This window comes from Onychomys torridus, chromosome X, assembly GCF_903995425.1.
Source record: "Onychomys torridus chromosome X, mOncTor1.1, whole genome shotgun sequence".
Taxonomy (NCBI): Eukaryota; Metazoa; Chordata; class Mammalia; order Rodentia; family Cricetidae; genus Onychomys; species Onychomys torridus.
Genome location: NC_050466.1, coordinates 12970783 through 12995801, shown reverse-complemented (window position 1 = coordinate 12995801; position 25019 = coordinate 12970783). Strand labels below are relative to the sequence as shown.

At 46.9% G+C, this 25019-nt stretch overlaps 1 protein-coding gene across 6 annotated transcripts; it reads right to left on the bottom strand.

Annotated features, from left to right (window-relative positions):
- Positions 1-2256: 2256 nt before the first annotated feature.
- Positions 2257-24501, bottom strand: Uba1 (ubiquitin like modifier activating enzyme 1). Of its 6 annotated transcripts, none has more exons than XM_036174571.1 (27): positions 24287-24501; positions 23497-23595; positions 16203-16319; positions 16009-16067; positions 15742-15910; positions 15520-15654; positions 14474-14580; positions 14144-14234; positions 13905-14037; positions 13183-13280; positions 12758-12904; positions 12448-12624; positions 12235-12339; positions 12068-12148; positions 11673-11828; positions 9217-9382; positions 8892-9088; positions 6830-6894; positions 6406-6601; positions 5706-5780; positions 5397-5586; positions 4364-4452; positions 4036-4128; positions 3727-3918; positions 2963-3064; positions 2757-2857; positions 2257-2585 (listed from the first exon to the last, which is right to left on the bottom strand). In XM_036174571.1, the coding sequence occupies exons 3-27, from the start codon at positions 16317-16319 to the stop codon at positions 2450-2452; spliced, it is 3177 nt and encodes a 1058-aa protein (XP_036030464.1). In that variant the 5' UTR covers positions 23497-23595; positions 24287-24501; the 3' UTR covers positions 2257-2449. The 6 variants fall into 6 exon arrangements, with proteins under 6 accessions (XP_036030464.1, XP_036030461.1, XP_036030465.1 ...); XM_036174568.1 differs by having other exon boundaries at positions 16009-16115; positions 24287-24301; XM_036174572.1 differs by lacking the exon at positions 23497-23595.
- Positions 24502-25019: the final 518 nt, after the last annotated feature.

The window sequence follows — 25019 nt, the reverse complement described above, 5'->3', positions numbered from 1 at the left end:
GAACTCGCTTTGGAGACCAGGTTGGCCTCGAACTCACAGAGATCTACCTGCCTCTGCCTCCCGAGTGCTGGGATTAAAGGCGTGCGCCGCTGCCACCTGGCAAAGACTGATGTTATCTATCTATCTATCAATTTATTTATTTATTATGTATACAGTATTCTGTCTGCATGTGTCCCTGCAGGCCAGAAGAGGGCGCCAGATCTCGTTACAAGTGGTTTTGAGCCACCATGTGGTTGCTGGGAATTGAACTCAGAACCTTTGGAAGAGCAGTTGGTGTTCTTAACCTCTGAGCTATCTCTCCAGCCCCTTTAGATTAGCTTTTTTAAAATGATTTGTGTATGGGTGTTTTGCCTGCAGGTATGTCTGTGTACCATGTGTATGACTGGTGTCTAGACCAAAAGAGGGCATTTGGATCCCCTAGAACCTTAGTAATAGTTGTGAGCAGGTATGCTGGTGCTGGAGGCCAAACCCAGGTCCTCTAGAAGAGCAGCCAGTGCTATTAACTGCTGGAGTATCTCTCCAGCCCTTCAACGTTAACTTATGGTTAGTTGTGTTTATTATTGAATTTTCATAAGCCTTAGGACAGAGATGTTTTATCTGCTAATATGTCTCAAATACCTATAATAGTGCCCGGCACAGTCAGTACTAAACAAATGGTTGAGTAATTGAATGGCAAATAGTTCCAGCACAAGAGGCACTATCTCTTGGGTCTGCTAGGTACAGGGGGCCCAATAGTGACTTAATGCTGGCTTGCTGAGCCCTGTTCCCTATCAGTCTGGTTTTGTAATGGTATACACACACAGCAGTAAAATAGTATGCATGGTAGTGATCTAAGATACAACCAGGATTAGTGGGGTAACTGGCTGTTCTAATTTTTTGGTCTCATGTAGCCCAGGCTGGCCTTGAACTTTGATTCACTTTCAGAGTGCTGGGCTTACAGGCATGGACCATAGTTTCAGAAGCTGGTATTGATGGACAAGGATGTCAGATACAAGGGAATCCAGGAGCAGTGGTGGTAAAGAGACTAAAATGTCCAGAGAATCAGCTATAATGAAAGAGATAGAGAACGAAGTATGCAGAATGCCCATGAAGGACTTGAGATGGCAGAGAAATCAATGTAAAGAGTAGTATATGCAGTGCTTGCCTGGAATGGTGTGAAACATCTGGCAGGTGGCCTGGGGTCTTCTGGAGAAGTAACAGCAGTAAAGTGCTGACAGTGGGAAAACTTCACTGCTCACTCTAAACAGCTAGCACCACCACGAGACACCAGAGGTAAAGACCTCTGTCATCCTAAAAAGGTACTATTGTGAAAGGATAAGGTCACTCTAATATATCAGGCCAAGAAAAAAAAGTATGGACAGAGAAGTAGGCAAGAGCATACACTGTGCCTAGCTAGGGCCAGGAGCTGACTCAGGAGGTAGATGTGGGGACAGGCTGTGATGGGAATCAGGCCAAGTTTGGGGACAGGATGAACTATTCCACTTAAGTGGAGAGGGGTCCTGCTTTTAAATAGGACAGAGAAACTGGTTTCTGGCTAGGTTGGAGACAGAAATCAATGAAGGAAAATATCCACCATGGAGATGGCTAGCCAGGTTGGCGTTTTCAACTGCCAAGACAAGGAAGGAGCACAGCAGCTCTGGGCTTGCTGGGGGTGTTGATGAGCCTCCTGCTACTGCCCTGCACTACCCTCGGCCCCACAGTCAGCTCTTCTCTGGAGAGCTCTTCTCCAAGCACCTTCAAGGGGCACATATGGGTAGACTGAAGCAGAAAAAAGCACATTCTTCTCAAGATGTCCTTAGCCAAATAGGTCCATAAAAACTGCAGTGTGCCTTATCACATCGGTGTTCCTTAGACTGGCTGTTCAGGGCTCCTCAGCATGGACTTGAGATACCTGTACAGGCATTCCTGGCACCGTGGGGAACTTTGACTGTAAAGGATAGCCCAGAAGGATGAAATGTCCAAAGTATGCTAACCTTGCTTAGCCCTGTTAAGTGTGTTCATAGTGGATGGAGGCAGTTAGGACATGGAGAACACAGGGTTTGAACTCAGCTCAAATCACTCAAATCACGAGGACCCGGGTACCTGTTTATATAACGTCACTGGTACCTCTTATCCACAGAGAGTAGATAAGAGGTATCAACTCACATTATTCTCTGCCCAGGAAGCTTGTACCTGGAGTAGCCCATTGGGCTACTATCTGAGCCAGACAATTCCAGGATGCTCCTTCCTTCCCTGGAGACAGCCAGGATGGCTATATCTGGGTTATTATCTTTTTATTGGGATTTAGGTTCCAAACAAGGTACAAAGCAGTGGTGAGAGGGTCTCGGGTTGCTGGGTAATAAGGGAATACCAGGCTTGGCTAGATGGACCACTGCCAGCGGCCAAATGGGAAGCAGGACTGGAAGGGATCTGGGGACGGAGGGCTAGGGCTTCGGGGAATGCGCGGAGATCAACGAATAGTGTATCGGACATAGGGGACCTCGACGTCCTCGCCACTTTCGTCGTTGCAGCACAACTCAAGCACCAGTGCCCGCACATGGCGGCCCAGCTTTCTCTTTGACACACGGCTCACAATCTCGGTCATCCTAGGGAAAGGGGTGAGGGTTAAGGGCTAAGAAGACAAAGCAAGAGAGGAAGGGAGGCAGGGAGGGCATGAGAGGTGATGGGTAAGAATGGAAGAGCTCCAAGCTGAGGCTCCCCACCCAAGGCAAGGAACACAGGGCCTTTCCCAGCCTGCCTGGGAATAGCCTACTCACGGCTGATCCAACCGTTCCTTGAGCTTAGCAGCTGGCATGAAGAAAGAATAGAGCATGGACACACCCTGGGACAGCATGGTGATCTCTAGTTTGTGCTCTGTCTGGAGGGCAGAAGGAGGAAACAGCAGTGTTGTGATTGTGAGAAGGTCAAAAATCATCTATCCATCCCATCTTCCAGGTGGGATGAGAGGGAGAAAGGGCCTTACCTTAAAGTAATCAAGGAACTGTTTGAGGGTCATCTCCTCACCATTAGGCTGCAGCCCCTGTACTTCAAAGCGATCCCACAATGTCCATTCTTGATTATAGTACTGCAATGTAAGAAAATGCCCTCATTCATGCAAATCCAGTAACTTCAGATTAGAACCTTTTGTTCAAAGCCTCATGGCTCCCATGTTACTCTGAGTAAGCACTGAACCTTCAAGTGAATGACAAGGTCCTATATGCCACAAAAAGAGAATCTTTTTTTTTTCTTCCCGGAGCTGAGGACCAAATCCAGGGCCTTGCGCTTGCTAGGCAAGCGCTCTACCACTGAGCTAAATCCCCAACCGAGAATCTCTTATTTATATATATATTTTACTTATTTATTGTGTATACAGTGTTCTGTCTGCATGCCAGAAGAGGGCACCAGATCTCATTACAGATGGTTGTGAGCCACCATGTGGTTGCTGGGAACTGAACTCAGGACCTCTAGAAGAGCAGCCAGTGCTCTTAACCTCTGAGCCATCTCTCCAGCCCACAAAAAGAGAATCTTAGTCTCATCTTCTGCCCCTTATCTTCTCAATCACTCTGAGCTACTGACTTTTATTCCTTCAACATGCCAGGCATACTTTACACCTTAGTACTCTTGCAAAAAACATGCAGGTGTATTTCGATAGGAACTCTGACCTAGTGACCGGGTCTAATGCAAACCAAAGCCAGTTTTATTGAGCACACTCCACTGCAAGTCGAATCTTCTGATATGGGTACCTACCTGGTGACGAGGTGCAGCAAGAGGTTCAGAAAACCCAAAGAAGGGCAGGGCCAAGTTCAGGAAACCATTTTTGTAGGAGTCAAGCTGTCGGTGCCCCTGAACTACCTTGTACAGCTCCAGACACACAAGGCCAACAACAGCTGCTGTGGTGGTGGCAATGGCTGGGATGATCTTCCCCGCTATCAGCTTGCTCTGAGAAACAGACCAAGGAAGATGTTAGTTCTACGTTGTAAGAGGCTGAAGGGCTAAAGAAGGGCACAGATGTAAGGAACTCAAGCCTGGAAATGGTATAACATCAGGTCCCCTTACCTTGTGCCGGTCTGCGGGGGAAATATCATAGTTTTCAGCCCGAAGATTGGATGCAGCCACAATGAAATCCATGTGGAAGTTGCTGTCATCATCCTGAGCAAGAGGAGTAGATCAGATGAAAAGTTTTCCTGGCCTCCTGGGATATAGTATCCTCCAATGCAAATTACCTGCTGGTTTCTCCCAGATCAGAAGGAAAGCTATGTGGCAGCCCATGATCTGATCACCATAAAGGCCTGGATTGGCTCCATATTCCTAGATCCCCATTCTTTACAACCTCGTCTGTGCTTAGCTCACCCCAACTGTCCTATCCAGGGCCCCTTCCAAGCACCTTCTCAAAATCAATGGGGTACATCTTAAATCCCGGTAACTTGTCTGGGCTGGGCAATGTGGCTTTGAGCTCCTCAAGACGGCTGTCATCTGCACAAAGAGAAAAACAGATGCATGGAGTGAGGCTGAAAGCCTAGGTAGGACAAAAGGAATTCAGTTAGATACAGAATTTGGAGAGAGATATCCTAGAATGAAGGGGCAAAGGAAAAGCCAGAAAGCCAGAGCAGAACAGAGCAAACCTGAAAAGGGGAGGGGAAGAGGCTATCCAGATCTGGAGAGACACCAGGAATAGAAATAAAGACGATAGGAGAAAGTGGAGGTGAGGTGGAGTAATCAGATCAAAGGGTTGTCAGTCTTGGGTAGATATAGTATACAAGCATGATTATATAGGAAGGATCTGAGAGGAAGGTGGAGAATATATGAAAAGAAGCAAGATGGAGGATGAGACGGGGAGGAGGAAACATGAGAAGAAAGTCAGAGGGACCCTGCGGAGGAGGTGGAAGAAAAGGCTAAAGGAAATACACAGAAAACAGGAAACAGCAGGTATTTGAGAAAGAAGATGGAGAAGAGGGAATGTCAACATGTGGGGCAGGGGCAGTATACAGAGTTATAAATACATTACAGATATCCAAAAGGGAAGTCAGGGGGACTCAATTAGGACGGACAACATTAGGGTGAAGACATACAGAGCAACAGGGTGGGAGGGATGCATGGATGAGGAGACATGGGACATCTGGAAGAGACAAAGTGTGGGCAAGAGTCAGAGGAGGCGATCCCTGCTGGAGATCTGACCCCCTAGATGAACAGTATCAAGGAGAGGCAGAGAAAATAATAAAAACCAAGGCAAATGCAAACCATCCAAGAACCAAGTTTGTTTTCCTGGGTGCTGGAGTGGGAAAGAAGAGGGAGGGATGGACAGAATACTCCCCCAACAGATTGTCTTCCTTTCAGGGGAGGGAGGTGCAAAGGAAGGTAAGGTCACAGAGGTACTAGAAAGGGCATTGACTTCTGAGCAAATGGCCAAACACCCTCACCAACAGAGGCATTGGCACTCTGCAACTCCTGGTCAGAAACATGGATCTTGACACCAGACTTGGGGGTGAACTCTGGAACTTGTACTGACTGCAGGAGTGAGGCCACAGCAGCTCGGTCTTGAGAGCCAGTCAACCCATAGGTCTGGGCAAAAAGATTGGCAGCAGCCATCACATAATCCAGATGCAGTGTCTAGGGGAAGGCAGGGCACAGTAGGGTTAACAAATCTGACCTTGGGTAGGAAGCCATCACCTCCTTCCCACCCACCCACCCTCTACCTGATTCCAGGAAAACCCAACAAGGAGACTTACATTGTTAACATCAAAAGTAAGTGGATGTGGACAACGTTTGGGTCCAGACCAGAATGGGGCCCCTGAGCTAGTGAGCTAAAACAAAGAAAGAAGAGTTTCAAGAAGTAAGATCTTGAAATGAAGGCCTCTCTGACAATCCTTACTTGTCACCCTGGCTTTGGATGTGCCCCACCTCACTATCCTTGGCTGGGTCCTGGAAGGGAGCTGGAGTTAATCATCTAAGACTCTCACTGCCAAGGTCCTGGCTGAGAAAACCACCATCAATTCTTAGATACTTTCTTCACAAACACCTTGAGTAGACCGGAATGTACTTAGTATTAATAAATACCAGTGAGATAGATCACAACTGCTCCTCCTTCAAGCTAAAGAAAGGAACAGAGAGTAGTGACATGCCCAAGTTCAGAGTGCGCTGGGATTTGAATCAATGGTGATGACTGAATCTCTGCTTCATGGTCCACTATCAGCCCTAATAAAAATCAGCCTCAACCTACACCACAGTGAAGGGGAACAGCAAGAGAACCAATTATCTTGCTCCAAGAACTAAGGGAAGAAACAAAAAGTTCATTCTTCTGACATCTCCTGCCTCGGACACCAGCCACATCTGGACTAGTAACTGGGAGCAGTCACTTGTAGAGGTCTGCAGCAAACTCTGCTCACAAGGAAATGCATGCTGCCAAATGGACACATGAGTGAGCATTACCTGGTCTGGAGGAAAGTTGTGCAGCAGTTGTCGGATGTTGTTACAGTACTGGGTGTGCCAGTGGTGGCAGGCCCAGGCCACGCAGTCACCCCAAGTCTGTGGTCGCTGCAGCACCAGGCTGCGCTGCACAGCCTCCAGCACTTCCAATGGCTGGGTACCAGCCAGCCGCAAGGTCCGTTCCACAAACTTAGGGTCTCTATTAGGGAGTGGAGGGGGCCGAGGGGCAAGATTACACAGTGGCCCCTGAAGTAGGCTCTAGGGCAATCCCACTTTCTCCACAGAAAGCTCATCTTGATCCCCCACAGCATGAGAATTGAACATTTAGAGTCCTTTGAAAAGTGTGCCTAGTGCTGAGGGTGACAGCTGAAAAAGCATAGAATGTCTTTGGTGGCAGGCAGGAGAGTGGGGTATGCAAGTTACTCACGTGAGGTACTGATTAACATTTTCTGCTGGCTGCTTGAAAAGGCCTTCAAATTCATCCCGGGCCCACTGCAGACAGAACAAATGGATTTTATGGAATGATGGACAAAATAGGTTTCCACAGGTAAGTGAGAGTCATCATGGGTGACCCAAGTAGGAAATACATAGCTACTTAGGAAAGAGAAGCTTCCAACTTTCCCCATTCCTTCATTTCTCGCCTCTCAATTTAAGTCAGTGAACTTGATCTGAGAAATAACTATCCCAATGTATGTGTGAAAAAAATGCATCAAGAACTGTGTACTATGCCTTGATGAAAAATGTGTACTGGTTAAGTGTACTTTACAACTTAAAAACAACATTACTGCAAGGCACAATTGCATGAGACCTTGACTCAACGAAAAAGGGTAAAGAAGTGGTTGTCTAAGTCCTAGGTTTGGTCTGCAGTACCAAAATACAAACAAGCAAGCAAGCAAACAAAAAATAGATTCAATCCAACGATTCCTATCTATTCTCTAGGGACTTAGCAGAAAATAAGACATTGGCTCTATCCTCTTCCCTAGGTACACTTAAAATGGTGCCAGTTAAACAGACCAGTGAGAGGAAGAATATAAGGCACAAAGAAGTGAAGTTCAAGGTCACACATGCCCTAGTGAGACTGGTGGCACACAAAATTGACACAAACACTTTGAAACAGTAGGGTCAGAAGAAGTGGTAGATAGGTTTGGTCTCTTCCTACCCCTTTATTCCTACCCTTCCTCAATATGTTGGTCTCTAACACTGCACCTAGAAGTCTGATAGCAATATAGCTATCCTTGTGGCCTGGGTGCTCATCATGTAGATATGGTCATTTCGTAACATTTTAGCTTCATGATATGCAGCACTGTTGCATATGTGTATCATATGTAGAATGTCATTGTGACAAACCAGCATTAAACTCATTTTGCACAATAGATGGGGAAATCTGAATATCATGTGCTAGAGACAAATAACTTGAAGAGAGTGAAGGAAATGACTATTTTGTTTAGCATGAAAATAGTGCTTTGGAGCCAGACATGGTGGCACATGCGTGTAATTCCAGTACTTGGGAAGTGGAAGCAGAAGGATCAGTTCAAGGTTATCATCAGCTACACAGCAAGTTTGAAGCCAACCTGGAATACATGAGATGATGTCTCAAAAGAAACAAAGAGGAAAATGGTTTGGTTAGATAGTAGTTCTCTTTTGTTTTTGTTTTTCGAGACAGAGTTTCTCTGTGTAGTCCTGGTTGTCCTGGAACTTGCTCTATAGACCAGGCTAGCCTCAAACTCAAGAGTTACAGTTGTGAGCTGTTGTGTAAGTACTGGGAACTGAACCTGGGTCCTCTGTAAAAGTAGCAAGTGCTCTTAACCACTAAGCCATCTCTCCAGCCCCAATTTTAAATGTATGTGTATGGGTGTTTTGCCTGCATGTATGTTAGGGCACCACATTCATGCAGTACCCATGGAGGGCATCAGATCCCTTGAAACTGAAGTTAACTGCCATGTGGCTGCTGGGAACTGATCTCAGGCCCTGTGGAAGAGCAGTCATTGCTTTTAACTGTTATCTCTAAGTTGTTAAGAGTGTGACATCTATGAACAGAAGTCAAAAATCCACCAGCCTCTGCCACCTCAGTGCTGAGATTAAAGGTGCATGCTAACACGTTCATATCAAGCCAAGAAAATATGGCAAGATATTGTTAAACCTAGGTGAGGAATGATATTTCAGTATTCATCATTCTTTGTTTTGTTTTCTGAGATAAGGTCTTGCTTTGTAGTTCAAGGTTGCCTTGACCTCACAGCAATCCTCTTCCTTTAGCCTCTCAAGTACTGGTGAGCCACCATACCTAGCAACAGCATTGGTTTTCTTACCTGTCTCTGTACTGGGGAAAAAAGTCAAAAGTAGGAATTACAAGAAGAATAAGTCATTTCAGAAGTGCCAACTGCCAGGTGGAAAGAAAGATGGTAGAAGAAAACATGTCTTATACTTAAGCCATGATAACCAAAAGCCAAGGGCCTGGTAGACATTCCTCCCTTCTCCTGAGCACCACTTACCTGCAGAGTATGTTCAATGGCATTGGGAAAATTTTTCAGGGTGCAGATGGGGATGGATTTCTCTGGTGGATCCTGGCTAGAGCTGTATGATTCTGTCAGGAAGGGGATCACCACCTGTACGTTGCCCTTCGTGCCCAATGTGCCAGACTCCAGCAGTGGCTTTCGATAGTACACACAGCGGCGATCCATGTACATGCCTGTATGATTGGTTGGGGACAATGATGTGAGATCCAGGAGACAAGGAAAAGCACATGGGGAAAGAACAGGAGGGCCCCAGACTCTCACTCTTTTTGCCCTTGCCTTCTTTATCAGGCTTCAAACTTACGAGCATCTACATTATCCAGGGCATTGGCCACACCGTCCAAGTTTTGGAAAAAATCATCATCATAGATGCGCTCTGTGTCAGCACCTACACGGTTCTGGTGGCTTGTCACCTGGATGTAAGGATTCATCTGGCGCACAGCTGCAGCGGCTGTGTCAGACTTTAACTTCTGCAAAGTCAGAACGGGGGACTCAGTTATTGGTGGATTCACTCAGCAAAATAAAGAGCTATCCCCCTGAACATTCATCTAATGTTAGACGAACCAGCCCAAGTTCAGGAGGCTCCCTGGTTTAGCAGGATATTCAACGAAACAATGCCACATGGCCAGGACTAAGACAGATGTGGTAAGTGAGATGGAAAAGGAAGCAGAAGAGAAGCACACACAGTAGACAATGGACTAACCACCTGTTTGTTGTGCTTACCTGATACCTACTATTCTTTTAGGGAACAGCGCTGCAGGTTGGAGATTTCCCCACACATATTAGACAATAAATAAGCAGAAGTGTAATGAAGCCAAAATCAGGTCAGATCTCTCCTCCGCTTAGAACCTTTCCCTGGCTCTCATTCCCACTTAGATAAACTGAATTGGTTCCCAGGACCTCTCAGAGTGGAGCACAGCTTTATGGGCTGTCATCTTGGCCTTAGGCACTTCTACCCAGAAGATACTCACCACACTCACCACAGCTTTGCAGAAGTGAGGCAGACCTTCCTTAAGGAACTAATGAAATCTGTAAACTAACCTCTCTAGCAAGCCCAACTTGCTCCTTTACGCTTTGCAAAGTACCAACATTGACTCCATTATCTCACTTTCATATTACCAGACTGGCCTCTGACTCAAAAGCTCCACCTGCCTCTTGAGTGCATGAGCGGGCCCAGCTGCACCTATATTGTATTAATTATGTATCTGTTCTTTACTATTTACCTTCCTCGACTAGCACCTTTATTCTTGTTTACTGAGACAGGGTTTCTTTGTGTAGACCTGGCTGTCCTGGAATTTACTTTGTGGCCCAGGATGGCCTTTAACTCAAGAGATATGCCTGCTTCTGAGATGAATGGTACAAGCCACCATGTACTGCCTTTTTTTTTTTTTCCTGGAGCTGAGGACCAAACCCAGGGCCTCTAGCAAGCATTCTACCACTGAGCTAAATCCCCAACCCCGCCTTATTTTATTCTTTAATGTACCTACAACAGTAATTCCTAAAGTAACTATTCAGCGAATAAATTAATGAAAAGGAATACTGGGCAGTGAAAACTGGCCTTAGGGAAGGCCTCACAGAATTCTGGTACCTCAGTTTCAAACTGCAGAGACGAGTTACCTGGCTGACTACAATGAAATCCTTCAGAAGGCCTACTTCCAAAAGTGGCCCTTGGCTGGAGTCTAGGACCTTGGAGTTTAGGAAAAGTTCCCATCATTCCCTCACCTAATAATAATGGCTCAGTGTGCCTGAACTGTTTATGTGAACACTGTGTTAAACACTGTCTTTCCCTCTAGAGTCAAGAATTATGATACATAACCAGATCCCAGTAAAAGCCCTAGGTACAGATGAGCAGGCTTCCCTGGGTAGAAACTTTTCAAGAGTATTGTTATATTTGTTACAAGGGAAATGAAGTCCATTTTCTGCAACTCCACTGGGAGATAACTCTTAGAGACTTGCTGCTGAATTCATTCTGTTGAGCCTTTCTACCCTTGTTGATTATTTTGTGTGCTTTTTCTTTTGCAGTAAATCAGCTACTAGTTCTCCTAGGCAGTCACTGAGTTTGGGGATATTTTGGGAACTCCCAACACACTGTCCCAAAGCAGCATTGATAAGTTCTAGAGTGATGGTTCAGTGGTTAAGAGCACTTGTTGGTTTTCCAAAGGACTCAGTTTTGGTTTCCAGCATTCACATCTGATGGCTTACAACCTCTTATAACCCTAGAATTCCAGTTCTAGAATATCCAACATACTCTTCCAGTCTCTTCAGGCACTAGGCACACACACGGTAGACATACATGATACATGCAGGCACTCACACATACATATAAAACAAATAAAATATATCTTTGTTGCTGTTTTTTGAGACAGAGTCTCACTGTGTATCCCCAGCTGTCTGGAACTCAAGAGATCTGCCAGCTGAGAGTGCTGGTAATAAAGGCATACCACACCACAACTGGCAATAATAAATAATTATTTTTTAAAAATTAAGGAAAAAGTAAAAGGAAATGAAAGGGCAGGGGCTAGACTAAATTCTCAGTACTAAAAGAAAAAAGAAACTGACTTGATTATAGCTCAGAAGAGATAAAAATGACTGATTCAAGGTGGGACTACTTAATGTTTGCCGAATGAATGACAGAAACAGAGGGCAAGAAGGGCAAAAGGAAAGATAAGTGGATCTTCACTAGAAATTCCAGGGACAGGAAAAAGACAGGAGGGCAGTGAAATGTCGTCACAGTTCCATCTTCTACCCCATCTATCTCACCGTGACGTCCCAGGGCCGGAAAAGAAACTGTCGGTTCAGATTTGATTTCTCAATGGTGTCCATGTCTGTGACAACGACCTCTCCACCCTCTCCACAGCCTAGCCCAATCATGGCAAAGTTCTTGAGCAATTCACAGCCAATGGCCCCTGCACCCACCTAAGAAACAGCCAAGAGGAGACACAGAGGCAAGTCAGGGTAAACCAAGGAGATACAAAGCCATCCGTTATTCCTCATGCCTGCCAGAGGCAAAGGGATTGAGCAAAAAGGTCTAGTGCCACGTTTCATCCCAGGGTTGTAAAAAGACCCCTCTCCTTCAGATGCAGAGGGAAACCCTAGAGGGGGTGACCAGAGACCAAGGGAGGTGAACATGCTAGGTGTCCAATGAGGTCACTCACCAGGAAGTACTTTTGCTTGCCCAGCTTCTCTTGAAGGTCTGAGCCAAATACAGCTACCTGTCCATCATAACGGTTCTGACGCTGAGGAACATGAAGTGAGGAGGGTCAGAGAGAAACTTCCCCAGAAATACCCCCAATAATGCCTTCCTTCCAGCCCATTCACATACTGGGAGGCACTTATCCTCTGTAAGAGCCTCTTTGTCCTCTGGCAGACATTCAAGAGCATCAAAGTACAACCATTGCATGATGGGCATAAACTTCCCAGAGCAGGCCTAGTGGAGGAGGAAAAAGGAGGCGGCTGGTGTTAATCAGACCCTGACACATATGTACAGCAAGTCATGGAGGCAAGGCAAAACCTAGTCCATCCCCACCCTGCTCACCTTCATGACTTCCTGGGCAGCCAGGCCCCCAATGAAAGCATTTACAGGTGCCAGGTCCCCAGCAGCAACATAAGCTAGCTTCCGTATAAGGTCTTCATCCAGGTTGTCCCGCTGCACTGCAGGCGGGGACTGAGCATTCACAGCCTGAGCTAGGGCCGCCAGCTCTGCTGCATCTTCCTGGTAAGGCAAAGGAAATAGGTATGGAATTCCCAGACCACTGTCAGGAGATGGGCAGCGGACAGGCAGAGGCATGGTGGGCCTTTAGCACCAAGGATTTCTATCCTGGATGGCTGCCGGTCTATCTACCCACCTCATTTCGTGGTCGAGGTGGTCGGTTGTGCTGAGCACAGAATTGGTGCAGAGCTTGGAAGCCAATGTGCAGTTGGGCAGGGCGAGAATACTTGGCAAAGTCAGTCATCACAAAGTCAGGTTCTGCCAGTGATGCTGGCAAGGATTTCTAAAGATGAGAAAAAAGGAACAGAGAATTTGGAATGGTCTAGAACAGTGGTTTTCAACCTGTGGGTCATGACCCCCTTGGCAAACCTCTATCTCCAAAAACATTTGTTACAATTTGTAACAGTAGCAAAATTAACAGTTTTGACATAGCAATGGAATAATTTTATGGTTGGGGGTCACCACAACATGAGGAACTGTATTAAAGGGTTACAGCATTAGGAAGGGTGAGAACCACTGGTCTAGAACCACCCACCAAGAACCACTATACCCAATACTCACAAAGCTAATCTTTTTAGGGACTTTGACCTGACTGACGATGCCTCCACGGATGTAGTCAGAGAAGTTGGAGGTGTCACAGATACTAAAGGTATAAGGACCTAGAGTGAATAGGGAGGCTGTCAGTCCTATACACCCTCCTTCAAGTCCACAAAACTCAGAGACAAGGAAACAAAATTCCTGACCCAATGCAGACCCCAGGTACTGTCTTTCAACCTCTGGCCCCATTTGGAGATCAGAAACTATCTCCTCTGCCCTAGAGCCAGTTCAGACCCCATGAGACCCTGTTATCTCTGTCCCCAAGTCTACACTGGTAGGCTGTTCTTACTCAAACCAGCTTAGACATGAGCAGATTTTTTTGTTGGTTTTTTCGAGACAGGGTTTCTCTGTGTAGCTTTGTGCCTTTTTCCTGGAACTCACTTGGTAGCCCAGGCAGGCCTCGAACTCACAGAGATCCGCCTGGCTCTGACTCCCGAGTGCTGGGATTAAAGGTGTGCGCCACCACCGCCCAGCGACATGAGCAGATCTTATGGTCTGCCCTGTTCAAAATACAGGAGACTCCTTTACCTCAACAATTCAAACATAGTTGGCCCTTCTCCCCCATGCCCATCAGCTCTGATGGGATCCCAGATTCTCTGAACTACCTCAGGCACTTAGGCTCTCCCTACTCTGAACTCAGGGTCTCCTCCCTTTGATCTCCTAACCAGCGCCTCTAATATGCTCACCCAGCACTTTGATCTCTATGGGCTGACATCCATTGAGTTGGATCATGCCCTGTACTTCTGAGAATGAGACAAAGTCACCACTTTCAAATCCATGTCGGGCCTCATCAAGGCAGGTAACCACACCGGGATTGTCCTGGTTAAAAAGAAGTGAGCCTCAGAGGCAAGTCAAGGAATAAGAGTAGACACAGGACTGTTATTGCCTATCTGTCTTCCAGTATCCCTGGGGCTGGCCTCCTTACCTTGGTGACCATTGAAACCATAGCAGTGAGTGGCTGCTCCCCATTGGAATCTGTGAGAACCATTTCCTCTCCAAAGTCACAGAAAAGTTGCCTGTAGAGAGTGACAAGGGAACTGATACCTGAGGCCCACACATGTCCCCAGGCATCCTTTAATGTGCACTGGATATCTGCTGAGGAAACTTGGCACATCACAGTGGGGATATAACAGCACTAATGTCACACAGGGAGAGGTGAACACACAGAATAGAAAACTTGAGTGGCAGAAGAAGAGGGATGAGGGTCTTGGCCTAGGAAAGGTTGTGGGGAGAAGCTTAGGGAAGTGGCACTTACCCAAATAAGCCTCGTGTATCTGCCACCACTAGCTTGATGCCATGGCTATGACAGAACTCACCCACTCGCAGTTGGTCTTCCAGGGGGCTGTTGGTAAGGACCACCACCTGTGGAGAGGTAGAGCTCGGGTCAAGAGCCCAGAACTTAGGGAAGGAGAGAAGAAAGAACACTGGCAGAAGACTGGTAGGAAGGTTCAGACAGTTCTGAAGGCGGAGTTGTCCGGGTCCTCCTGCTCCTCCAGGCCTCTTGTAAAGACCTTTTGGGGATCAGACTCAGTGAGAGGAAAATAGCAAGGAGCACAAAGGCTTAGTGCATGTTGGGAAAGGTAGTGGTACTGGGCACAGACTGCAGAAGAGCTGACTCACTTGTTTGCTAACTGCCTACAACCCTGCCATGCCCTGTGAGACACAGGCAGGGCAAGACTGTCTCCAGCCAAAGTCCGAGCTTACTCATACCATTCCTATCTGTTGGTGGCTCCCGAGATGCTGCCCACTCCACCACAATTTTTGAAACTTCTCTCCACCTTTTCCAGGAACATCTATCCCTGCCCACCAGGATAAGCTCCTACAACTGTGTCAGATTGTTGTTGCTGTAGTACCTTGGCCCTTGGGGACCTTAGCCCCATGGGACAGACTTTCACCTCTCACAGCTTATACTTTTTAAACTAGTAAATGCCCATGCTGCCTTCCCTCTGTCCGAGTTACTATTCTTCATGCTTTACCTTCATAGGAACCCCATGAAATCAGTACTGCCATTCCTATCCTGAAAATGGAAAGAGCAAGGTCCTGGGTCTAAGTGACCTGCCTAAAATTACACTAGAAGAGCTAGACACAGCAGGACAGTTCCTAACTACTATGTTATATAGTTGATGTGTCCACAATTTTCCCGCAAAGGCAGGCTCAGGATTTCATCTTGCCTGCATTCTCTCTGCTCTCCAACATAATACCTGATACCCCAGACTGCTCATTAAATAGTGAATAGTACCGAAAAATACCAAAGATGAGTTCCAAGAAAATCAAGCAGGAGGCTGAGCAGTGGCTAAGTACCTGGAAGCCACTAAGGAAGTCCTCAACAAGAGGCCCAGTGTAGGCAGTGACAGGCACATAGCTGTTGAGTTCAGCAAGTCGGGGCTGAGATACCTCAGCCCGATTTTTACCGATGTCCTCCTCTCGAAGGTAAAACTGTAAGAGGGTGAAAGAAGGATAAGAAGTGAGATGTCTGTGGCACACAGAGGCAGGTGCAGGGGAAAGAATGTTGGGAAGAGGTACCTGGGAGGAGAGATCAGCCCACTGGGTAGTGCCTTGGTCGTGTAGGGTGACAGCCTTGACCCCACCAAGGATGATGTTCTTAGCAATTTCCACACCTAAGCCCCGCAATCCTGAGACAAGGACGCTGGATGTCTGGAGCCTCTTCATCGCCTCATGGCCCAAAACGTACCTGTCAAGTTAGAAGAGACTCCAGGTCACGGTCTACCCCACCTGATCCAATTATTTCAGTGCCCTTCCCCATTTCAGGCAGACTTTGGCCCAACTTACAGCTGCCGAGAGTAAAGGCCCTCATCTATGTCTGCTTCACTGCCGTGCTTTGCCATTCCCTGGGGATGGAGAGCATGAAGAGGTTCAAGACAACATGCACGAGTGGGCTGTGGAGTGCAGGCAAATGGAAAACGATATGAAATACTCCCTGTCCCACTATCATGCTAGCCAGTCTCCACGGGGAAGATACTCACGTTGGTTGGCACTGAGGGCACTTCGGACAGCACAGACTGGGCAGGGGAGCAGTTAGAACCCGGCTTTGGATCAGGCCCGGACACGCGACGTTTCTTGGACAGCGGCGAGCTGGACATCTAAAGAAAAAAGACAGGCCAGAGGTGAGCCTAGGATAGACAGATATTTTTCTGATATTTTCTGTTTGTTTGTTTGTTTGAAAAGCCCTCATTGGCCTTGTGCTATTTTTCCGCTTATTACTGGTTAATAGTGGGAGAAGACTTAAATAGCCCAGCATAAGGGAAAGGCTCCAATCCTGTGGAGTAAGAGGAAGACCATTCTGGGAAGATCAGAGGACAGATGTGAACTCAAGAAATACTGAGGTTTTAAATCTTGACCCCCTTATAGGTATCTCGTGGAGCTGTTCCCTCACTTTGTAAAATGGATGATGATATGGCTCCATGGTGTTGCTGAGATGAAAAAAGATACAACCATAGGCCCTAGGGGGGCTCAGGGCAGAGCTTAAAGCCCTGCCCTTCTCCCAGTTTTAGGAATAGAAAACAACCCAGGCAAATGAAACAGGCTGCAGGAAGAGAGAAAATGTATACTTCTAAAGTCTCTTCTGCATGTGAAGTCTTTCAAAAGATTAGCAGCGATGATAAATGAGTATTTACTAGGAGTCCTGTGTCAGAAGCCACACTAAGCACTTTATGATCCTTGTCGCTGTCTGTCCTCAGGGCAACCCTGTGGGAATTGCACTCCTACTATTTACCCCAGCTCACAAGGAAGGAAAAACTTCATTCAGGGATGTTTGGTGACTCAACCAAAGTTCCTACTCAGAGTGGCTGAACTGGGATCAGACCAGATCCAATGACTGAAGTCCAAGCCACTTCTCAGAGTTAGCAAGTCTCATGCTCTCAACTGTCCTGTCCTTGCAAGGCAGGGTTTAAGGCCTCTGTTGAACAAATGAGAAAAACCTGAGCTCATATGATCAAGTGAGGCTAGATCCCAAAGGGGAGAAAAAAAAACCTAACAATATAGCCTGCTATTAGAAGTGAAGCCTAATGGTGGTGGATTCAGATGCTTCTAAGTAGAAGACAGAAGCCAGAATCATTTCTCAAGCCCAATGGCTCTTCAAAGCACCAAGCCTTTGCCCATACCGTCTTCTATTCACACAACTGCTCTTACTGCCCCCAGCACACCTAAGATTCCATCTTGGCACCGTCACATTCTAATCTGAACAATGACAAGAGTAAAGGCTTTGTCTAACTCTAACAATGCCTGTGAACTACATAACCCTACGTTCCTACCATAAATAGAAAGTGAAAGCTTAGAGAACTCCACTCACTTGCCCTGGATGTCACTTGTCCAGTGTCATGCAGCTGTTAGCAGTTTGTGCGACTTTCTTAGGTAAGCAGTGTCAGTATTTGGCTCTGGGTCCAGCCCAGACTGCTCAGAGATGAGAGGAGGTACAGATAGGGAGAAGAGGGGAGGTAGGTGGCTGCCTAGGGCCAAAATCTGCCAGTGAAATTGCTGGGAATGCTTAGATCCACCTTGGGTAGGAAGAGGCTTGATAAGTTAGGAGGTAGCCAAAAGCAATTCCTATTTTCCATTTACTGGCAGTGACTTGGCACGGAGATCTCATTTCCTCTAAGCCCATTTTTTCCAAAAGCTGGGAGGCAAAGAATTGTCCTCCTGATGAGGCTAAAAAAAAATCTATCAGTGGTTTCAAAACTCAGGGACCTGAGGATATAAGCTCCACCCCAGGCACCCAGAGGGGCCTCCACTACTTATCTCCCTTGCCTTGTCATTGATTGGTTTGTCCAGGGCATATTCTTTCTCAGCTTTCTACATCAGACAAGATCCAGGGCCAGAGAATTCCTTATCAGGCCTTTTACCTCTCCACCCCTAGTGCTGGCAGCAAGTCTAAGCAGGGTTCGGATGACTGTTCAAAAGTGGACTTCGAAGCCAGGTGTGGCAGTACATGCCTGCAACCCCAGTGCTTATAAGGCAGAGGCAGGAAGACTAAGTTTGAGGCCAGCCTAAGCTGTATAGTGTTTCAAAAAAGAAAATAAAAAGGGAGATTTCAATTGCCTGTTGGAGAACCCCTGTATCAAGGCAAGCAGAAAGAATCTGGAGCAGAGACCATCCAAAAAAACAAAACAAAACCCCACAAAACCAAAAAAACTTCAAATCCACATCCTCTCTCCCTCAACATGAACTCAACCTTCTCTGTTGGAATATATCTTCAATAACTTGCCTGGCAAAGCTGAAATTAAAGCATTTCAAAACTTACCTGGGGTCTCCAAACTGATGACTGAAGCCTGAGAACATTCTACTCCCAAAGGCTAAGCAGGGGAACCCTGGGGTAGGCTTAGGAGGCACAGAGCCAGCTGATTAACTGGAAGAAGTTACAGTACTGAGGAGGATGCTAGGGCCTGTCAAACTTCCTAGGAGGTGTTAACTGACAAGTCCTTGAGAGTGTGAGAATGGCATCAGGAAGTGATTGGATTCAAGGAGCTCTGAAGGAGATATATGAAAGGAGACCCAAAAGAGACCTCAGCAGGCCTTACAAGTGCTGGTGACATTGGGCAAAGTCTTTTTTTTTTAAGATTTATTTATTATGTATATAGTGTTCTACCTACATATCAGATCTCATTATAGTTGGTTGTGAGCCACCATGTGGCTGCTTGGAATTGGACTCAGGACCTCTGGAAGAGCAGCCAGTGCTCTTAACCTCCAGCCCCCAGGCAAAGTCTTAAGAAAGACTTACATCTTGGGTCTCTAGAAAGAGGTGGGAGAATGCAAAACCTGAGACTACTGCAGAAGATGCCGGGGCTGAGAGAGTCTCAGCTCCTAGTGATAGAACCCTTCACCAAAAATAATGGGAATTCACAGAGAAAGGTCTCTGATGCTGACACTAGAGTGCCAGGAAGCTGTGAGATTAAATGCTAAGAGGCAAGGAGAGGTCTCTGAGGGCATCTTCTTGAAGAGGGATTTCTAATGGAGCAACAAAGGACTTGTGTGGTTCTAACAGGCACCACAGCTGTCCTGATAGAATGGAAAAGGGAAGACGAGTTTCAGATAGCACAAGCCTTAAAAAGATTATGAAGTGCTGAGCATGGTGGCACACACCTTTAATCCCAGCACTAGTGAGGCAGAGGCAGGATGGTCTCTAAGAGATTGAGGCCAGCCTGGTCTATATATCTATATATTTCAGGCCAGCCAAGGCTACATAGTAAGACCCTATCTCAAAATAAAAAATACAAAAATAAAGGTTACCAAGCAAATGCTGGCTAGATCTCCAAGTGAGTTAGGTTTCTCTAACCAATTCCATGACTCCACAGCTCATTAAAGAGATATTTAGGTTTTCTATTCTGGTGGAGGATAAGTGGGCCTGTTGGAGAAAGAGGTATCTGACAGTGATAGTGGGGTTCAGTGAGGCCAAAAGCAAAAGCTGACACCCTCTGAATGAAGAGGCTAGGAACCTTTAAAAGGATGAGGGCAAACTGCAAATTCTTTGGCCTGCTGTTAGATTAAAGGATCTATAAAAAGAGAAGCTACAACTCTGGTCTGCTTTTGAAGGCAGAAGTTGGGTCTAGGATGAGACCGTCCGGCAGATAGGGCTACAAATCAACAGCGTCTGAAAGAGTAGATGGTGGCAGGAGATTACTAATGGAGAACTGTGTCCAAGCAGGTCCTCCCTAGTGTCTAGTTCCCTGGGAGGCTCTAGAGGAAAGATACTGGAGGTTAAGGGTGGCTGATGGGGGAAAAGCTGTCCTATTGAGGACAGCCTAAGAACAATGAGAGCGTGAAAAAAAGGGGGGGGGGATCCCTGAAAGCAGGGAAAATCTCTAAGGGCAGATTCTAGGAACCTAAGGAGCCTCTAAAGGCAAATGCTAAAAAGAGTCTGTGACTAAGAATGCCAGGTGTCCACGAGGATGCATGCTATGTAAAGGTGTTGGGAGACCTCAAATGTAGGAATGAGTCCCACAGAAAAGCCAGTCAGATAGCTTTTCACGGAGTCTAATCCAGATGGCAGCTCTAAGGACAGATAGTATGGGGGGGGGGGGGAATTCTGGTTGAAAATGCTAGACAAGGCTCTTTCGGAAATGAAGGCCATGCGGACCCTTCCTGAAGGGCTAGGAGGAGTCTCAAGGGAGATTTCCGGGCAGGTCTTCAATAGCACACAAGTATGGACAGCTTTTACAAGCAGCAATGTTGAATTTCTGTGCCTTTATGGGAGACTGGAGAGTTCTGATAGGAAACGCAAGGCTCAGGATGCGATCAAGATATCTCGTTATAGATTCTGAGCCAGAAGTCTCCAGAAGCAGAGATAGGGGGATCTGATGTCAAGGTCAGATCTCAGAGCCCAAGGGAACGGGGTGGTCCCAGACAGAAATGATCTACCCCGCCCCAGGCTTTGCATCCCCCCACCCCCCCCCCCGCTCATCTAGTGATTCCTGATATCCACGACACCGCAGTGCACCCAGACATCAGGCTGGCAGAAAGCCAGCAGGGACCCTCCCATACCTCCCAGAGCCCTTGCTTCGAGCCAGATGCAGAGAAAAGCTATTACCAATGCCGGTTCCCCGGGTCGCGCCGCCGCCAACTCCTCAAGGAGCCTAAGTCAAGCTCGGCCGCCACCCTCCTCTTTCTCCTCCTCTTCCTCCCTGCCGCCTGGGCCAGCTAGGATCACTGCCGCTTTCTCCTCCCCCGACCGCTGTGGTTGTGGTCTTCTTCCCTGCCACCTCCTTCTCCCCAGCAGGCGACACAAGATGGCGGCGGCAGAGCCTAAGGCCGGAACAAAACCTTGAGCCCCACCCCCAGAAACCCGGATGCAAGAGGACCGCGCCCACTCATGAATCATTTATTTTCCCTGCCCAGTTTGGGACTTCTTTAATTAGAAGGAGAACAGCTCCACCTTGTGGCTCTGGAGGCAATAACTAGAAAAACAGGTAGAGCGGCCACGCCCCGTGGACTATGAATAAAGAATTACTGCAGCTAAACTGTCAAAGAAACCAGGGAAGGACCTCAAGGCCATTCTTCCTGATGGTGAATTATGAAGCAAGATGATGGGTTTACTAAGACCAGGCAACCAGATAGTAGATGTTAAAGCATGACAATCACACCCCATGCTCATGAATAATGAATGATCTTGCTGCTGCCGGGAATCAAGGAGACCAAAGCTACATCTTACTCATGAATAATGCATGAAGCGCAGTGGGGTGGAACAAAAGAGGCAGACCTGCCTTATTGCTCCATCTAATACCCAGTAAGCAAGAAATGGGGCTACTGCAGGGAAAATGCGCTCCTTTGGCTCCTGAATACTGAATGCTGCTGCTGCAGCAGCTCATCTTGGAAACAGAGAGGTCAAGGAAGGTTGCACCAGGGGTGGTATATACGTCTTTAATCCCAACACTGAGAGGCAGAGGCAGGCGGATCTCTGGAGTTTGAGGCCAGTCTGGTCTACAGAGAGAGTTCTAGGACAGCCAGGGCTATACATAGAGACCCTGTATAGGGTGGGTGGGGGATTGAACCAAAAGAAAGAAAGGTTGCACCCAGGCAGTACATGTGTAGTGGCATACACCTGTAATTCCAGCACTTATACTAAGGGAGATGGAAGCAGGAGGATCATTAGTTTGAAGCCCGCCTGGTTACCATGAAACTGGCTCAAAAAAAGGACAAATCCCATGAGGCCAAGGTGACAAATCCCCTTCCAGCCAAGGTGAGGCTACCCAGAAAGCAGAGATTATGAGACAATAGTCAATGCGTGTGTCATAAGGGATAACCCTGCAAAACCAGAGGGGAGCACAGTCCTTGCTACTCATCACTGACCGTTTAGGGGATTATCTTGTCCCAATTAAATCCAGACTCACTACATGCCTTTGATAGGCAATGACAGTATTAGAATTAGTCCACCTTGGGTTGGAGATGTAGGCTATGGATAAAGCACTTCCCCAATACCCCAGGTTCAATTCATAGCATCATTAAAAAAACAAAAACAAAAACAAAAAAACAAAAAACCACACCAATCCCCACCTCAAAAAATCCATCCACAGATTGATAACTGTGTTATAAGTACGGAAAGGGTCTTAGAGCAGTGCTGCCACAGGCATTATAACAGTTTTCAAATATATGTAACTAAAATTAATATGTAAGCATATTTGAATTAATCTAAAATTACTTATATGTGAGGCTATATCCAGCCATTACAGAAATTATCAGCTTGAATGTTTTCAGATCCATAAAATGGGAACTAAGAACAAGAACTTAACTTGTGATTGAATTTCAATGAGTAAAACAGTAGCTTTTCTTAAAAGACAGGGTCTGGCTGGGGTGAGCTAGCACAACTCCTGTAATTCCATAGTACTTGGCAAGCTGAAGCAAGAGGATCACTAGTACCAGACAAGTCTAGGGAAACAAATCCTGGAGAAAGAGACACAGAAAAGCAGACAGAGAGGAAAGAGAGGGAGAACAGAGAGGAGAGGAGGGGAGAGAGCAGAGAGGAGGGAAAGCAGAGAGAGAAGAGAGAAAGGGGAAGAAACAAAAGGAGAGAGTTTTGCTGTGTTCTCCATACTGTTCTCAAACACCGTTATTCAAGAGATCCTCCTGCCTCTACTCAGCATCCCAACTACTCCTTGTAATTCCATAGTACCTGGCAGGCTGAGGCAGGCAGGTCCCTAATTCTCTAGCAAGCCTGTGGAAATAGTGACAGCCTGGAGAGAGGAGTAGGACACACAGAGGGAGAGGAGAGAGGAAGAGCAGAGATGAGTAACACGGAGCCCACCAGTAATAGTATCATTAAATTGGCTTGGGGAAGGGCATTATCCAATTCTGAAACCAGGTCAGATTTGAATCTTAGTTCAGCCACTCTCTGTGCGACTTTAGGACAAACTACTTACCTGTCCTGTGTCTCAGATTCCTCATCTATGAACTAGGATGAAACCTACTTTTGAGAAGTTGTGAAGATAAAATGGGTTAATAAAAGTAACTAAATGGTGTAAACTGTTCTTATTATCCTGAATACCCACTTTTCGTGCTTCCTAAAAGATTTGCCAAAGATCCACAACCGTAAAGATGGATGGGATTTGAATTCGGAGTCTCGGTTAGCAATCTAGAATTACTGAGACATAAGGCATGAATAATACCCGCGGCATCATCTCCAATAGATGCCAGGTTTAAATCCTGGAACCGGTGAGGGAAAGCTAAGTGCGGATCCCTGCAGAAGCGGTAAAGGCCACGCCCCTCATAAATTATGCATAGCACCCGTAGAAAAGCTTAAAAAAAAAAAAAACACCTCGGGGCGCTACTCACCTTCACAGATTATTGTATGGATTATCAATAAACTCTAGTTTGTGAGGCAGACTTCGTGATACCCCGTCAACACGCCCCTTCAGCACGCTGATCCGCCCCCTAGAGAGTAATTCATAAGCTGACACTTCTAGTGGACCAGGTGCGAAAGAGGGTTCGCACCACAGCCCTACCCCTCACGAATGAATAAAGCGGCAACCAAATTACCGCTCAGTAGCCCGGTGGCCCTGTGTCTACTCGGAAGAGCCCCAGCAGACACTCTTTCCCAGCCTCAGTTGAGAGGCTCCTCTCTCTTGGCGTTTGGGCCCCTGATATGCCCTGGTCTCACAGCCCAGGGTAACCAGCCGTGCAGACCTCATCAGCGGTCACAAAGGCCACTGATACCACAGTGCCACGTCGGTGCTGAACGTTCCCACTGTCACCCGGTCCGGTAAGCCCTCCCCAACTCCCGCCTTGACTTTAGTAACTTCAAACTTCTCTCCTCTTGGAAAGCCTCAAAATCCTGCCCATCGACAGGGTACTCATAAACAGACCCCGAGCCTCCCACTAAGCCCTGCTTCCAAGGGGTATAAATCTGTGTCTGAGACCTACCCCATAAAACAGACTCTTAAATGCCACCCGAGTCCCCAAGCACCGCCTCCTAATGGTCTCCTCAAACGCAGACACCTTCTGAATGCCACCCGGGCCCCACAACCTCCAAATATGCCCACTGGGGATCCCAGAAGTTGGGATTAGGAAAGCACCCTCTTTCAAATGCTGTCCAAGGGCTTGGGGGCAATGTGCTCCCGCTCACCCCCAGTGCTGGGCGGAAGCTTCGCCTTCCTTCTGGAGATAAGCCGAAGCCACAGGGCAACGGAAGAGCAAACCACCTCCGTCTTGCAAAAAGAACTAGAGTTTGCGCGGAGCTCGGAAGCGCGGGGCCTTAGAGGGCTGGGTCTGGGGTGTACCATAGATGCCTGAATAGAGGGGCGTCTCTCCCTGCTTCTGCGCCCCTGGCTCCGTTTCAGGCCCATATATCCCCTACAGGTTGTGGTACGACCCCAATGCGCGGTGCATGCTGGGAGTGGTAGTCCTGTCCCGCTAATGCCCGTTGCACGTGGTGGGGCATCAGCCCCTAGAAGATGGGAAATTGCAATCCTGGGTTTATTTCCTAGAACTGTGTACTCTGTGAGGGTGGGAAAAAAGAACGGAACATGATACTGCCTTAGATTAGAAGATACATCCAACCTAAGCACGGGAAGGCTGAGACTCCGGTGACCAAAAGCGTTCATTCTTTTTTTCCGTTTGTGGAGCTCAAGATGTGGACCAGGTGCTGGGACTTCTTCCTTGCCCTCATAGAACAATATTCTATCATGAGAAACAACCGATAAACATAACAAAAAAAATCAAACAATAGCCTCAGATATACCTATGCATTATAATAGGTAGCCCGTAAATACGTAAATTATCAAATATGAACATATATATGTGTGTGCATTTTTTAAAAGATTTATTTATTATGTATACAATGTTCTGCCTGCCCACCA

Excerpts from the sequence above, each read along its gene's own strand:
- Uba1 (XM_036174569.1), bottom strand. The coding sequence starts at position 16,319 with ATGTCCAGCTCGCCGCTGTCCAAGAAACGTCGCGTGTCCGGGCCTGAT. Across the intron at positions 16,116-16,202 it reads TGCCCTCAGTGCCAACCAAC|CCCACTCGTGCATGTTGTCT; the intron begins GTGAGTATCTTC and ends TGCACTCCACAG. Across the intron at positions 13,281-13,904 it reads CATAGAGATCAAAGTGCTGG|GTCCTTATACCTTTAGTATC; the intron begins GTGAGCATATTA and ends TATTCACTCTAG.